The sequence below is a fragment of the Cygnus olor genome, unplaced genomic scaffold (genome assembly GCF_009769625.2).
Source record: "Cygnus olor isolate bCygOlo1 unplaced genomic scaffold, bCygOlo1.pri.v2 scaffold_120_ctg1, whole genome shotgun sequence".
Lineage (NCBI taxonomy): Eukaryota > Metazoa > Chordata > Aves > Anseriformes > Anatidae > Cygnus > Cygnus olor.
The window spans coordinates 55,834-71,529 of record NW_024429099.1 but is presented as its reverse complement, the minus strand read 5'-3'; the positions used below and the strand labels follow the sequence as shown (position 1 = coordinate 71,529).

At 59.6% G+C, this 15,696-nt stretch overlaps 1 protein-coding gene across 2 annotated transcripts; it reads left to right on the top strand.

Annotated features, from left to right (window-relative positions):
* Positions 1-3,925: 3,925 nt before the first annotated feature.
* On the top strand, positions 3,926-8,280 carry LOC121063234. 2 transcript variants are annotated; one of them, XM_040543602.1, is made up of 16 exons: positions 3,926-4,221; positions 4,337-4,416; positions 4,509-4,643; positions 4,739-4,818; positions 4,963-5,074; positions 5,195-5,284; positions 5,505-5,609; positions 5,746-5,898; positions 6,010-6,164; positions 6,300-6,591; positions 6,684-6,860; positions 6,967-7,122; positions 7,207-7,308; positions 7,421-7,523; positions 7,622-7,681; positions 7,905-8,280. In XM_040543602.1, exons 1-16 carry the CDS (start codon positions 4,080-4,082, stop codon positions 8,159-8,161), a joined length of 2,199 nt encoding a protein of 732 aa, XP_040399536.1. In that variant the 5' UTR covers positions 3,926-4,079; the 3' UTR covers positions 8,162-8,280. The 2 variants fall into 2 exon arrangements, with proteins under 2 accessions (XP_040399536.1, XP_040399535.1); XM_040543601.1 differs by lacking the exon at positions 4,739-4,818 and having other exon boundaries at positions 6,300-6,860.
* The last annotated feature ends 7,416 nt before the right edge of the window (positions 8,281-15,696 follow it).

Below are 15,696 nucleotides of genomic sequence, written 5' to 3'. Positions count from 1 at the left end.
GGGACCCTGTCTTTAGGGGCTGAAGCCTCATTTTGGGGTTTTAAAACCTTTCCTTTCAGTTCTAAGTCCATTTGTGAGGGCTCGAGGCCGAGCCTGGGGGAAAACCTGCGCCCCATGGGGGGGATTCTGCTGCCTTGGGTGGTGTGGGGGAGATTTAGGGGTTTTGGGGTGTTCTGGGGGCTTTTATGGGAGGCTGACGAGGGTGTGGGGTGGGGGAGCTGAGGCTGTGCCCCCCCAAATTTGGGGTCTCATGGCCGGGTGGGTGCTGTCGTTGGGGTCCCTTAGTGACCCGCGCCATGTCACGACATAAAAGCCGTCGCCGCCTCGCCGCCCCCCCAGTGTCTGTCAGGACAGGGCAGGAGCGAGAGGGAGCGAGCCGGAGACCCCCCCGAGCGGAGCTTTGGCCGGAGTCCCAGCCTCAAACGACCCCAAAAAGTTTGGGATCTGAAGGGACCTCCAAGGATCACCCGCCCCAATCCTGGGGACCCCCTCACCCCGGGGGGCTCCTCCTTACCCCAAGTTGCTCCCCATCGCCCCGAGGGGCTCATCCTCACCCCGAGGGGCTCCCCACCACCCCGAGGGGCTCCCCACCACCCCGGGGGTCTCCCCATCACTCTGAGGGGCTCCCCACCATTCTGAGGGGCTCTCCATCACCCCGAGGTCTCCCCACCATCCCGGGGGCTCCCAACCATCCGTGGGGATCAGCACCACCCCGACGGGTCCCCTTCACTCCAAGGGGCTCCCAACCACCCTGAGAAGCTCCCCATCACCCTGGCCCCCCCCCTCACCATGGGGGGCACCTCCTTACCCCAAGTTGCTCCCCGTCACCCCAAAGTGCTCCCCACCACCCTGGGGGGCTCCCCATCACTCTGAGGGGCTTCTCACCACCCCATGGGCTCCCCACAAACCCCAGGGGCTCCCGACCATTCCCCGAGGAGCTCCCCACCACCCTGGGGGCCCTCGCTCACCCCGGGGGGCTCCTGCTTACCCCAAGTTGCTCCCCATCACCCCGACGGTCCCCCCACCACCCCGAGGGGCTCCCCTTCTCTCTGAGGCCCTTGCCTGCAGGAGAGCCGTGGAAAGGATCCGCAAAGTGGGCGAGTTCCTGGCCAAGTGCTCCTGGCTGCGGGGCAAGGGCTCCGAGCCCCCCAGGGAAGCCCCAAGTCCCCAAAGCAAAGCTCTGAGGGACCACAAAATGGCCGCCCTCCCTGAGGGCCCCCTCAGCCTCCCTGCTGGCCCCCTCAGCCTCCCTGCTGGGCCCGGCCTGCGCCGTGAGGGGGGAGCCGAGGCTCTGCCCCCCTTTTTGGGTTCTCCTCGAAAAAAAATCGAAATCCTGAAGGACTGGGGTGGAAAACGGGGTTTTGTGTTTTTACGGCACGCAGTAAAGAGCAAAATTTCAAGGATTTGGGTGGAAAAATGAGGGGTCACACCCCAGCCCCATTTTGGGAGAATACAAGTTTTATTTTGGTAAATTTTGTTTTGAGAGGATAAAGGTTTGAGAGGACAAAGTTTACTTTGGTCAAGTTTTATTTTGGGAAAATCCACCCTTTTCAACTCAAAAGCTCTGTTGGAGGTCAGAAAACCTCCTTAGACCGTGCCTGGAGGAGTTTGAAAGGTTTAGGGGCACGCTTCCATGGGGGATTTCTCCAAATTAGGTTGAGAGATCTTTCCAACCTTAACGATTTTATCATTTCAGGCTTAACAAAATCTTTTTAAGGGACCACAAAATGGCCGCCCTCCCTGAGGGCCCCCTCAGCCTCCCTGCTGGGCCCGGCCTGCGCCGTGAGGGGGGAGCCGAGGCTGTGCCCCCCTTTTTGGGGTCTTCTTCCAAAAAAATCGAAATTTTGAAGGACTGGGGAGTGAAAAATGGGGTTTTGTGGTTGTAGAGCACGCGGAAAACACAAAAGTCCAAGGATTTGGGTGGAAAAATGAGGGGTCGAACCCCAGCCTCATTTTGAGAGGAGAAAGTTTTATTTTGGTAAATTTCATTTTGAGAGGATAAAGTTTTGAGAGGACAAAGTTTTGAGAAGACGTAGTTTTATTTTGGTAAACTTTTATTTTGGGAAAATCCACCCTTTTCAACTCAAAAGCTCTGTTGGAGGTCAGAAAACCTCCTTAGACCGTGCCTGGAGGAGTTTGAAAGGTTTAGGGGCACGCTTCCATGGGGGATTTCTCCAAATTAGGTTGAGAGATCTTTCCAACCTTAACGATTTTATCATTTCAGGCTAAAAACAATCTTTTTAAGGGACCACAAAATGGCCGCCCTCCCTGAGGGCCCCCTCAGTCTCCCTCCTGTGCCCGGCCTCCTCCTTTGGCGCCTGCTGAGGTGGCCTTCAACGAGACGGGGGGAGCCCAACCTTAAAGACTTTATAATTTCATGTGGAAAAAAAAAAAAAAAAAAAAACACTCTTTTTTTTTTTTTAAGATCCAAACCCCACTTTTTTAAATCCAACCCTCCCTTTTCAAGACCCCAAAGCCTCCCTGCAAGATTAAACCCTCCTTTTTCACACCAAATCCCATCTTTCAGTGCGAGGGGACCCTGTCTTTAGGGGCCGAAGCCTCATTTTGGGGTTTTAAAACCTTTCCTTTCAGTTCTAAGTCCATTTGTGAGGGCTCGAGGCCGAGCCTGGGGGAAAACCTGCGCCCCATGGGGGGGATTCTGCTGCCTTGGGTGGTGTGGGGGAGATTCAGGGGTTTTGGGGTGTTGTGGGAGGCTTTTCGGGGGGTTTTGAGGGGAGCTTTGTGCTTTTTTTTTGGGGGGGGTGCTTTGTGAAGCTTTATTTTTTGGGGGGGGGGGGGCAGTCCTCGAGCACTGCGTTGAACCTTGAGTCCCACATTCAGTTTTTGGGACCAGATGACCCTGGAGGTCACTTCCAACTCTAACGACTGAGGACTGTAATTAGCAGAGGCCCCCCCGTTCCCAGAGCCCCCCCATTCCCTGACACGTCCCCGCGTCCCCCCCAGAAGCCACGGGCAGCCATCTCTCCTCAGCCCCTCTGTGCTCCGTGAGGGACCACAAAATGGCCGCCCTCCCTGAGGGCCCCCTCAGCCTCCCTGCTGGGCCCGGCCTGCGCCATGAGGGGGGAGCCGAGGCTCTGCCCCCCTTTTTGGGGTCTCCTTAAAAAAACAATCAAAATTCTGAAGGACTGGGGTGGAAAATGGGGTTTTGTGGTTTTACGGCACGCAGTAAAGAGCAAAATTTCAAGGATTTGGGTGGAAAAATGAGGGGTCACACCCCAGCCCCATTTTGGGAGAATACAAGTTTTATTTTGGTAAATTTTGTTTTGAGAGGATAAAGTTTTGAGAGGACAAAGTTTACTTTGGTCAAGTTTTATTTTGGGAAAATCCACCCTTTTCAGCCCAAAAGCTCTGTTTGAGGTCAGAAAACCTCCTTGGAGATCCTCCTTGGACCGTGCCTGGAGGACTTTAAAAGGTTTAAGGGCGCGCTTTCATGGGGGATTTCTCCAAAATTAGGTTAAGAGATCTTTCCAACCTTAAAGATTTTGTAATTTTTGGCTTAAAAAACTCTTTTTTTAAGGTCCAAACCCCACTTTTTTAAATCCAACCCTCCCTTTTCAAGACCCCAAAGCCTCCCTGCAAGATTAAACCCTCCTTTTTCACACCAAATCCCATCTTTCAGTGCGAGGGGACCCTGTCTTTAGGGGCCGAAGCCTCATTTTGGGGTTTTAAAACCTTTCCTTTCAGTTCTAAGTCCATTTGTGAGGGCTCGAGGCCGAGCCTGGGGGAAAACCTGCGCCCCATGGGGGGGATTCTGCTGCCTTGGGTGGTGTGGGGGAGATTTAGGGGTTTTGGGGTGTTCTGGGGGCTTTTATGGGAGGCTGACGAGGGTGTGGGGTGGGGGAGCTGAGGCTGTGCCCCCCCAAATTTGGGGTCTCATGGCCGGGTGGGTGATGTCATTGGGGTCCCTTTGTGACCCGCGCCATGTCACGACATAAAAGCCGTCGCCGCCTCGCCGCCCCCCCCAGTGCCTGTCAGGACAGGGCAGGAGCGAGAGGGAGCGAGCCGGAGACCCCCCCGAGCGGAGCTTCATTCCCTCCCTTCGTTCCCCCCCCCCCACCATGGCAGACAACCCCCCCCCCGTTCGGCCCCGCATGGCCTGGGTGGACAGCTGGGCCACCCCCATCGACGAATCCTCCGACTTCCTCGAGGTGGAGAAGGAGGAAGAGGAGGAGGAGGAGGAGGTCGTGCCGCTGCAGGGCCGTGAGTGGAGAGAAACCCCCGCCACGAACGCGCCGAGCTCCCCTCAGGGGGGGGGCTCGCCGCCGCCCCCGCCGCCCCTTTCCCCTCATCGCCCCCTTCGCCGTCTCTCCCCCAGCCTTCGACGACCTGGCCGTGTACCGGGAGGAAGAGGAGGCCGTGACCGCCATTGACGCCTTTGTAAGCGACAAGCAGAAGGTAAAGGCGACCCCCGCGGGTGCTTGGGTGGGGGGGGGGGCTCCCGGCCTGGGCTCCCCCCCCCCCCACCCCTCACCGGGAGTCTCCCGCAGAGCCGCCTGAGCGAGGAGCAGAAAATGAAGTTCCTGGAGAGCGTCTGCAACGTCTGCACCACCGCCCGCGAGAGGGGGCTGTCGGCGGGCCTCGGCCGCTTCTGCCGCCGCACCGACGTGGCCAGGCACATCGAGGTGAGAAGGGGGGGGGGAAGGGCTCTGCTGCACCCTTGGGTGCCGCCGGGGGCTGGGGGCCGGGTGCCAGCTCCCGTCCCGCTCCCCTCCCGCAGATCGTGCTGGCGTCGGAGCCCCAGGACCAGCTGCAGTCGCCGGTGCGGGAGCAAGCCATGCTGGCCGTCGCCGCCTTGAGGTACGCGCCCGGGGGCCGCCTCCGGCCTCGACCGAGGGTTTTTGGGTTTGGGAGGCCGGGCCTCCTCCTCGCGCCCCCTCCTCGAGGCCGGGCCTCAGCTGCGGCCTCGTTCAACCCCCCCCCCCCTCCCCGACCCCCTCGCAGCACGGTGCAGGTGATCACGGTGAGGGAGATGCTGCGGCTGCTCAACACCTGCTTCCAGAGCGTCTTCCTGCTGCCCCCCAAGGAGAAGCTGAACGCGCGCTTCTACGTGATGGTGGGTGCCGGCGCCCCCTCCCCTCCTTCCCCTCCCCCGGGGGGGTCCCCAGGGTCCTTCCCGGGGCGCCCCCAGCCCCAAGCTCACCCCACGCTCGTTGCCCCCCCCCCCAACTCGCAGACCATGCACGCCGTGGACAGCATGCTGCAGCTGCTGCTGCTCAGCCCGCCGGCCACCAAGCTCCCGGAGAAGCTGCAGAGCGTCGTGCAGGTCTGTCCCGCGCCCGGGCGGGGGGCTTCTCGTCGTCCTGGGGGGCCTCTCATTCACCCCGGGGGGCTCCTCATCGCCCCGAGGGGCTCCTCCTCGCCCCACGTTGCTCCCCACCACCCCTACGGGCTCCCCTTCTCCCCGAGGGGCGCCCCCCGCCCCGGCAGCCCCCCAGCCGTCGCTCTCCCGAGCCCGGCGGGCAGCTCGCCGTTTCTCCTCGCAGGCCCTGATGCGTTTCTGCACCTCCCCGAACGCCCTCGCCCGCAGGAGAGCCATGGAGAGGGTCTGCAAGCTGGGCGAGTTCCTGGCCAAGTGCTCCTCGCTGGAGGTCAGGGGCTCGGCCGCCCCCTGGCCGCGTCCTTTCCCCCCCCCCCCAGCCCCTTTCCCCGCAGCCCCCAGAGCCTCGAGGCCGGGGCCTCCTCCCTGCCCGGCCTCCTCTTCAACCTCCTCCTTGCCTTCCGCAGCCCTTCGGGAGGTACCTGAGGATCTCGCAGAGGACGGACCTCGTCCTCACCTGCCTCCAGCTTGTGACGGAAGGGGTGCGCGACGAGGACCAGCACTGGGTCTCCTTTCTGCTGGACGCGACCTCCCGAGACCCCGTCAGCTGGCTGGCGGACGTGAGAGCCCCCCCGACCCTGAGCCCCCCTCCCCGCCCCCGGCAGGGAAGGAAAGGAGGCCGCTTTTCACCCCCCCGCGTCCGTCTCCGTCCCCCCCCCCCCCTCCGGCAGGTCCCGCACTTCGTCAACTTCTTCTTCAAAACGCTGAAGAAGCGGCCGGCGCCCGACGTGCGGGAGAGGCTCCTGGAGCTGCTCGTCCTCCTCACGGAGTGCTTCCCCCGCTCCGTGCTCATGACCGTCCTCTTCATCTGCCCGTCGCACGAAAGGTACCGGCCTCGGCCTCCGGGGCTGCCCCCCGAGCCTCCAGGGCACCCCAAACCCGCGCCCCCCCCCCCCGGGGCTCCCCCGATAACCCCCGCGGGGCCCCCGCCGCTAACCCCCCCCCCCCTCCGTCCCCGCAGCGCCTCCATGGACCTGTGGGAGGTGATGTTTGCCACGCCCGCCATGGCGAAGCGGCTCCTGCACGAGCTCCACCTGCTGCTGCACGACAGCAACATCCGCGAGTTCCTCGGGGCGGCCGAGGACCTCAGCCTCGTCCGCCTCAGCCTCCTCTACGCCCAGCGCCCCGAAGACCCCGTCCCCAAGGAGCTGCGGGACGTGGAGTGCCTGCAGCGCTGCCTCCGGACGGCCAACTTCCACCTGCTCTGGCTGGCGCTCAAGGGCCTGGCGGCGCTGATGGAGAGGCCGCAGCTGGTGAGCCTCCGCCCTTCTCCCCTCCCCGTTCCCGGCCTCGGCTGGCGGCGCGGCGGCCTCCTCACGCCCCGGGCTCGGCGTTTTCGGCGCAGGCCAACGCGGGGCGGTGCCTGCTGCCGGACGTCCTGGAGACCCTGCGCTTCGGCAAGCCCCAGATCACGGCGGCGGCCCTGGCGGTCTGCGGCAACGTCCTCGGCATCATGGAGAAGAAGGCGGCCAGCCTCACCGCCCTCGAGCTGGTCGACGTGGTCAAGCCTCTCCTGGACGACGTAAGGGGGAGGACGAGCCTCCGCGGCCCCGCGGCGCCCGCCCCGTGCCGGAGCCGCGCAGCCGAACCCCCCCCCCCCCGTCCTCCTTCCTCTTACTCTTCCCCAGGAGGCCGCCGTGGTGCGGGAGAGCTCCATGAAGCTCTTCAAGGCGGCCGCGGAGCGCGTGCTGTGGAGGCACAAGACGCAGATGTGGAAGAAGGTGCGCAAGATCCTCGTCCCGCTCTACCTGCGCATGAGCGACGAGACCCACAGCGTGGCCAAGGTAAGCGCCGGCGACGGAGGCTCGCGGCGAGGCCGGAGGGCGCGAGGAGCCGGCGCCAAGCCCCGTGCCTCCGCCGCCTCGCAGGCCTCCCAGGAAGCCCTCATGGCCGCGGCGGAGCTCTTGTGGTGGGATGAGCTGAAGGACGTGGCCCACATGGAGCAGACCTGGAGGATCAGAGCGTGCCTGGTGAGGGCGGCCTCCGCGGCGAGGCTGGCGGGGGGCTCTCGGGGGCTCCCCGAGGTGGGGGGTGGGAAGAAACGGGGCCGGGGAGGCTCACCGAGCCTCGCGGCCTCTCCAGCTGCAGCAGGATCGAGACCGGGTGGAGAAGCGCCTACAGCAGAGCCGGGCGTACCTGGAGGACCCTCAGGCATCCGTTCGCGAGGAGACCGTGAGGTTCATCGGTGAGGCCGCCTCCCCGCCCCGGCGGCCTCCGCAAGAGGCCCCGCGGCCTCCCCTCGCCCTGCCCGGGGCGGAGGCTGACGGGCGGCTTTGCTCCTAGGGCTCGCCGCGGAGCACCTCCAGGACCAGAGCGAAGAGAAGCTGCGCGAAATCATCGGGAGTGAGTGAGGGGAGGACTGGAGGCCGGGCGGGGGAGGACTGGAGGCCGGGCCTCCGCCCCGGGAAGGCGCGGTGGAGGCTGGGGGGGGGGGGACGGGACGGATCGGGGGGGCCGCGGGGCGCTCGGAGCGGCTGCTCCCCGCGTTCCTCCCGCCTGGGGGGGGCTCCCGGAGGGGTCTCCGCGGCCCGAGCGGAGGCTCCAGCCTCTCTCCGTCCTCCCGCAGTCCTGCAGCCGATGATGCACGACGCGGAGCCCTCGGTGCGCGTGGAGACCTCCCGCACCATCCAGGCCCTGCTGCAGCATCGCAAGTGGCTCCGGCGGCTGCGGGTGCCGTGGAACCCGCTGGCGGCGCTCTGCTGCTGGCCTCTAAGGCGCCGGCAGAGGCCGAAGACCGAGCCCCAGCCTCAGGAGAGCCCAGAAAGTTCCATCTCCGAAGGGACCTCCAAGGATCCATCCCCCGGCCAGAGCAGGGACAAGTAGCTCACCTCACGTCCGCAGGGGGTTCGGATGCCTGCAGAGAAGGAGCCTCCGCACCCCCCGCCCCGGGCGGCCTGCTCCACGTTCCGCCACCCTCACCACAAATAAATTCCGTCTCCTGTTTGTCCGGAGCCTCCTGCGTTCACCCCTCAGCGTCCCCCAAGCTAAAGACCCCCTCGGCCTCCCCTCCTAAGGGAGGTGCTCCACAGCCTCCCTCATCCTCACAGCTCCGCGCCGGCCTCCCTCGAGCAGCTCCCGTCCTCCCGGAGCTCAGGGCCCAGAACTGGACGCGATGTCCCCCACGCGGCCTCACCGGGGCAGAGCAGAGGAGGGCGAGGACCTCTCCCGACCTCCTAAGCACCCCCAGGAAGAGGAAGAAGGCCAAGGAGGCCAACGGGGCACGGTGCTGCCTTGTGGCCATCTGCCACTCGAGTTGGCCCGGCAGTTCCTCCTCCTTCCGTCCTCCGCAGACGTTCCTCTTCCACCCGAGCGGGCCCCGCCCAACCCCGCAGCTCCCCGCCCTTCACCTCCCACCCGCTGGGACGCGCTGACCCTGAGCTCGGCGGGAGCGATCCTTGAATTCCGCCCAACTCTCTCGATCCTCTTTGCCTTCGAGTACCTCGCCCCGTGGGATTTCCCCTGGAGAACGCTCGGAAAGGCCCGAGCCCGACCCTGCTGAAGCCCGAGGTCGCTGCCCGCAACTTTCGCCGCCTCCACGAGCCCCTCGTTAGCGAGGACGAGGCCCAGCAGCTCCTCTCCTCGTTGGCGCCTTGGGGTCCTCGGTACACCAGAGGAACCGCCTGGGCTGCGTAGGCCTTCCGGGAGACGTCGGGGTCACTGAAATCCCCCTGCCCCTTAATTCTCACCCCCAGACCTTCTACTCGCTCCTCGTCCTCCCGGGAAGGACATAAACCCGTGCAGGAGCACGCTGGGGGTGCGGGGGCTGTCCCAGCGCGCCTCGGACGACCCCAAAAAGAACCCAACGCCCTGCCTGAGGCACCGGGCCCGTAGCCACGCGTTCATGGACTGGATCCTTCGACTCCGTCCCAGAACGTAGTCAGGGAGTTGTAGAGAGCAAGGAGGTCCCCCCGGAGCCTTCTCCGGACCAAACCAACCCCGGTTCCCTCGGCCACTCCTCGCAGGACGTGTTCCAGAACCTTCCCCAGCTTTGTTGCCCTGCTCTGGCCATGCTCCAGGGCCTCGATATCCTTCTGGTAGCGAGGGGCCCAAATCTGAACGCGGTGCTCGGGGTTGGACGCGGTACTGCGAGGTGAACGCGGTACTCCGAGGCAGGACATGGTGTCATCTGCAGCCTTCCTGAGGGTAATTCCCTCAATTCCCTCATCCAAATAATTAATAAAGATATTAACGAGGGTGGGCCCCACCACTGGGCAAACGCCACTCACGACCAGCTCGATTTCACTCCCTTCACCACCACTCTCTGGGCCGGGCCCTCCAGCCAGTTTTTAACCATATTTTTAAGGAAAAACATTCTTTTTCTGTAAAGAGCGTCCTTGTCCAAGCCCTGGGCTGCAGCTTCTCCAGGAGAATATTGTGGGAGACCGCACCAAAGGCCTCGCTGAAGGCTGAGCAGACGACATCAGCAGCCTTTCCCTCATCCACCAGGGACACGGATTGGACTAGATTGTCTTTTGAGGCCCCTCCCGATCCCCAAAATTCTGTCATTCTGCGAGATTCTGTCATTCTGCGAGATTCTGTGGTTGCCGGGCCCTGGCGGCTCCCTCAGCTGCCTCAATGCAGTAAAACCCCCGCACCCCTTGATCCCCCGCTCTGTGGCATTACACAACTGCCTGGGACGGTAATTGGGGTGGGGAAAGGGTAATTAGGGGGGTGGTAATTAGGGGAGAGGCTGGTATTTAAGGGGGGGGGCAGTTGGAATTGCGATGCAAAATGGCGTACTCGCCTCACAAAACGGCGGCCGCACCACACAAAATGGCGGCCTCGCCTCACAAAATGGCGGCCGCACCACACGAAAGGCTCAGAGCTCCTGTTGGGGGCTTTGGGATTCCCTGCGGGGCTCAGAACTTTGTTTTGGGGACTCGGGGCTTTCCTGGGGGGCCGCCAAGACCCAGAGCAGCAGCCAGGAGCACTTGGCCAGGAACGTGCCCACTTTGCAGATCCCGTCCTGGTCGGGAACCCCCCAGGGTGAGGAGGAGCCCCCGGGGTGAGGAAGAGCCCCCCGGCCATGCAGACCCCAAAAAGGGGGGCACAGCCTCAGCTCCCCCCTCCAGGCGCAGGCCGGGCGCAGGAGGGAGGCTGAGGGAGCCCTCAGGGAGGGCGGCCATTTTGTGGTCCCTTAAAAAAGTGTTTTTTTAGCTTGAAATGATGAAATCTTTAAGGTTGGAAAGATCTCTCAGCCTAATCTGGAGAAATCCCCCATGAAAGCGTGCCCCTAAACCTTTCAAACTCCTCCAGGCACAGTCTAAGGAGGTTTTCTGACCTCAAACAGAGCTTTTGGGCTGAAAAGGGTGCATATTACCACCCAAAATAAAACTTTATCGTCTCAGAACAGGGCTGGGGTGTGGCCCCTAATTTGTCCACCCAAATCCTTGAAATTTTGCTCTTTACCGCGTGCTCTACAACCACAAAACACCACTTTCCACCCCAGTCCTTCAGAATTTTGATTTTTTTTTTGAGGAGACCCCAAAAAGGGGGGCAGAGCCTCGGCTCCCCCCTCATGGCGCAGGCTGGGCCCAGCAGGGAGGCTGAGGGGGCCCTCAGGAAGGGCGGCCATTTTGTGGTCCCTCACGGAGCACAGAGGGGCTGAGGAGAGATGGCTGCCCGTGGCTTCTGGGGGGGACGCGGGGACGTGTCAGGGAATGGGGGGGCTCTGGGAACGGGGGGGCCTCTGCTAATTACAGTCCTCAGTCGTTAGAGTTGGAAGTGACCTCCAGGGTCATCTGGTCCCAAAAACTGAATGTGGGACTCAAGGTTGAACGCAGTGCTCGAGGACTGCCCCCCCCCCAAAAAAATAAAGCTTCACAAAGCACCCCCCCCCCCCAAAAAAAAGCACAAAGCTCCCCTCAAAACCCCCCGAAAAGCCTCCCACAACACCCCAAAACCCCTAAATCTCCCCCACACCACCCAAGGCAGCAGAATCCCCCCCATGGGGCGCAGGTTTTCCCCCAGGCTCGGCCTCGAGCCCTCACAAATGGACTTAGAACTGAAAGGAAAGGTTTTAAAACCCCAAAATGAGGCTTCGGCCCCTAAAGACAGGGTCCCCTCGCACTGAAAGATGGGATTTGGTGTGAAAAAGGAGGGTTTAATCTTGCAGGGAGGCTTTGGGGTCTTGAAAAGGGAGGGTTGGATTTAAAAAAGTGGGGTTTGGACCTTAAAAAAAGAGTTTTTTAAGCCAAAAATTACAAAATCTTTAAGGTTGGAAAGATCTCTTAACCTAATTTTGGAGAAATCCCCCATGAAAGCGCGCCCTTAAACCTTTTAAAGTCCTCCAGGCACGGTCCAAGGAGGATCTCCAAGGAGGTTTTCTGACCTCAAACAGAGCTTTTGGGCTGAAAAGGGTGGATTTTCCCAAAATAAAACTTGACCAAATTAAACTTTGTCCTCTCAAACCTTTATCCTCTCAAAACAAAATTTACCAAAATAAAACTTGTATTCTCCCAAAATGGGGCTGGGGTGTGACCCCTCATTTTTCCACCCAAATCCTTGAAATTTTGCTCTTTACTGCGTGCCGTAAAACCACAAAACCCCATTTTCCACCCCAGTCCTTCAGAATTTTGATTGTTTTTTTAAGGAGACCCCAAAAAGGGGGGCAGAGCCTCGGCTCCCCCCTCATGGCGCAGGCCGGGCCCAGCAGGGAGGCTGAGGGGGCCCTCAGGGAGGGCGGCCATTTTGTGGTCCCTCACGGAGCACAGAGGGGCTGAGGAGAGATGGCTGCCCGTGGCTTCTGGGGGGGACGCGGGGACGTGTCAGGGAATGGGGGGGCTCTGGGAACGGGGGGGGCCTCTGCTAATTACAGTCCTCAGTCGTTAGAGTTGGAAGTGACCTCCAGGGTCATCTGGTCCCAAAAACTGAATGTGGGACTCAAGGTTGAACGCAGTGCTCGAGGACTGCCCCCCCCCCAAAAATAAAGCTTCACAAAGCACCCCCCCCCAAAAAAAAGCACAAAGCTCCCCTCAAAACCCCCCGAAAAGCCTCCCACAACACCCCAAAACCCCTAAATCTCCCCCACACCACCCAAGGCAGCAGAATCCCCCCCATGGGGCGCAGGTTTTCCCCCAGGCTCGGCCTCGAGCCCTCACAAATGGACTTAGAACTGAAAGGAAAGGTTTTAAAACCCCAAAATGAGGCTTCGGCCCCTAAAGACAGGGTCCCCTCGCACTGAAAGATGGGATTTGGTGTGAAAAAGGAGGGTTTAATCTTGCAGGGAGGCTTTGGGGTCTTGAAAAGGGAGGGTTGGATTTAAAAAAGTGGGGTTTGGACCTTAAAAAAAAGAGTTTTTTAAGCCAAAAATTACAAAATCTTTAAGGTTGGAAAGATCTCTTAACCTAATTTTGGAGAAATCCCCCATGAAAGCGCGCCCTTAAACCTTTTAAAGTCCTCCAGGCACGGTCCAAGGAGGATCTCCAAGGAGGTTTTCTGACCTCAAACAGAGCTTTTGGGCTGAAAAGGGTGGATTTTCCCAAAATAAAACTTGACCAAAGTAAACTTTGTCCTCTCAAAACTTTATCCTCTCAAAACAAAATTTACCAAAATAAAACTTGTATTCTCCCAAAATGGGGCTGGGGTGTGACCCCTCATTTTTCCACCCAAATCCTTGAAATTTTGCTCTTACTGCGTGCCGTAAAACCACAAAACCCCATTTTCCACCCCAGTCCTTCAGAATTTTGATTGTTTTTTTAAGGAGACCCCAAAAAGGGGGGCAGAGCCTCGGCTCCCCCCTCATGGCGCAGGCCGGGCCCAGCAGGGAGGCTGAGGGGGCCCTCAGGGAGGGCGGCCATTTTGTGGTCCCTCACGGAGCACAGAGGGGCTGAGGAGAGATGGCTGCCCGTGGCTTCTGGGGGGGACGTGGGGACGTGTCAGGGAATGGGGGGGCTCTGGGAACGGGGGGGCCTCTGCTAATTACAGTCCTCAGTGGTTAGAGTTGGAAGTGACCTCCAGGGTCATCTGGTCCCAAAAACTGAATATGGGACTCAAGGTTGAACGCAGTGCTCGAGGACTGCCCCCCCCCCAAAAAAATAAAGCTTCACAAAGCACCCCCCCCCCAAAAAAAAGCACAAAGCTCCCCTCAAAACCCCCCGAAAAGCCTCCCACAACACCCCAAAACCCCTAAATCTCCCCCACACCACCCAAGGCAGCAGAATCCCCCCCATGGGGCGCAGGTTTTCCCCCAGGCTCGGCCTCGAGCCCTCACAAATGGACTTAGAACTGAAAGGAAAGGTTTTAAAACCCCAAAATGAGGCTTCGGCCCCTAAAGACAGGGTCCCCTCGCACTGAAAGATGGGATTTGGTGTGAAAAAGGAGGGTTTAATCTTGCAGGGAGGCTTTGGGGTCTTGAAAAGGGAGGGTTGGATTTAAAAAAGTGGGGTTTGGACCTTAAAAAAAAAAAAAGAGGTTTTTTTTTTTTTTTTTTCCACATGAAATTATGAAGTCTTTAAGGTTGGGCTCCCCCCGTCTCGTTGAAGGCCACCTCAGCAGGCGCCAAAGGAGGAGGCCGGGCACAGGAGGGAGACTGAGGGGGCCCTCAGGGAGGGCGGCCATTTTGTGGTCCCTTAAAAAGATTGTTTTTAGCCTGAAATGATAAAATCGTTAAGGTTGGAAAGATCTCTCAACCTAATTTGGAGAAATCCCCCATGGAAGCGTGCCCCTAAACCTTTCAAACTCCTCCAGGCACGGTCTAAGGAGGTTTTCTGACCTCCAACAGAGCTTTTGAGTTGAAAAGGGTGGATTTTCCCAAAATAAAAGTTTACCAAAATAAAACTACGTCTTCTCAAAACTTTGTCCTCTCAAAACTTTATCCTCTCAAAATGAAATTTACCAAAATAAAACTTTCTCCTCTCAAAATGGGGCTGGGGTTCGACCCCTCATTTTTCCACCCAAATCCTTGGACTTTTGTGTTTTCCGCGTGCTCTACAACCACAAAACCCCATTTTTCACTCCCCAGTCCTTCAAAATTTCGATTTTTTTGGAAGAAGACCCCAAAAAGGGGGGCACAGCCTCGGCTCCCCCCTCACGGCGCAGGCCGGGCCCAGCAGGGAGGCTGAGGGGGCCCTCAGGGAGGGCGGCCATTTTGTGGTCCCTTAAAAAGATTGTTTTTAGCCTGAAATGATAAAATCTTTAAGGTTGGAAAGATCTCTCAACCTAATTTGGAGAAATCCCCCATGGAAGCGCGCCCCTAAACCTTTCAAACTCCTCCAGGCACGGTCTAAGGAGGTTTTCTGACCTCCAACAGAGCTTTTGAGTTGAAAAGGGTGGATTTTCCCAAAATAAAAGTTTACCAAAATAAAACTATGTCTTCTCAAAACTTTGTCCCTTGAAAGTTTTTTTTTAGCCTGAAATGATAAAATCTGTAAGGTTGGAAAGAACCCCCTTTGATGTGGAGGTTTTACCCTGGGCTCGTCCTCAAGCCCTCACAAACGGGCTTAAACCTGAAAAAAAAAACCAAAAAAGGCTTTTAAAACCCTCGATTGAGGCTTCCAACCCTAAATACAGGGTCCGCAACCATTGAAAAATGGGGTTTGGGGTGAAAAAGTCAGGTTTAAGGACTGCAGTGAGGCTTTGGGGTATTAAAAAGGAAGGGCTGGATTAAAATAAAGGTTGGGAGCTTAAAAAAGTTTTGTTTTTTTTTTTTTCTTCCATGAAATTGTAAGACCTTTAAGGTTGGAAAGACCTCTTAATGTAATTTGGAGAAATTTCCACTAAAGCGTGCCCCTAAACCGTTCAAATCCCCCCCAGGAAGGGCCCACGTGGGCTCTGCTCCGGCGCAGCCTCATCCTCGGGGGCTTGGGGCTTCCCCTGGGGGCTCAGAGCTCCGGGAGGGGCCTTTTGGGGCGCCCCTCGCCCCCAAACCCCCCCGGATCGCTGAGGAGAAGCCCCCGGCTCTGAGACTGCCTGTGGCGGCCTCGGGCTGTCCCGCTCCGAGCGCTCGGCAGCTTTCGGAAGCGATCGGCAACTTTCGGAGCCACTCGGGAGCCTTCGGAGGCCTTCCAGAACCTTCCGAGCCGCTCGGGAGCTTTCGGAGCCGCTCGGCTCTCTCCACCCCGCCCCCCGAGGAAACGTTCGGGAACTTCCGGAGGCTTTCGGCTCCCCCCGCCCCCCCCCCCCCCCCGCTCGGCTCTTTCCGGCACCGCTCGGCCATTTCCGCCGCCTCCTCACGCTCTGTGGCAGCCCGCGCGGCCTCCCCCCCGCCTCCCCTCATTAAGCTCCGGGCTAATTAACTCATTAACGGGGCAGAGCCGCTCTGAAACGCCCCCAGCACAGACTTCGCCGTTCCCAACAGCACGAACGACCCCAAAATCGCCCAAATTCACCCCAAACCCCTCAAAACTCCCCCCAAATTC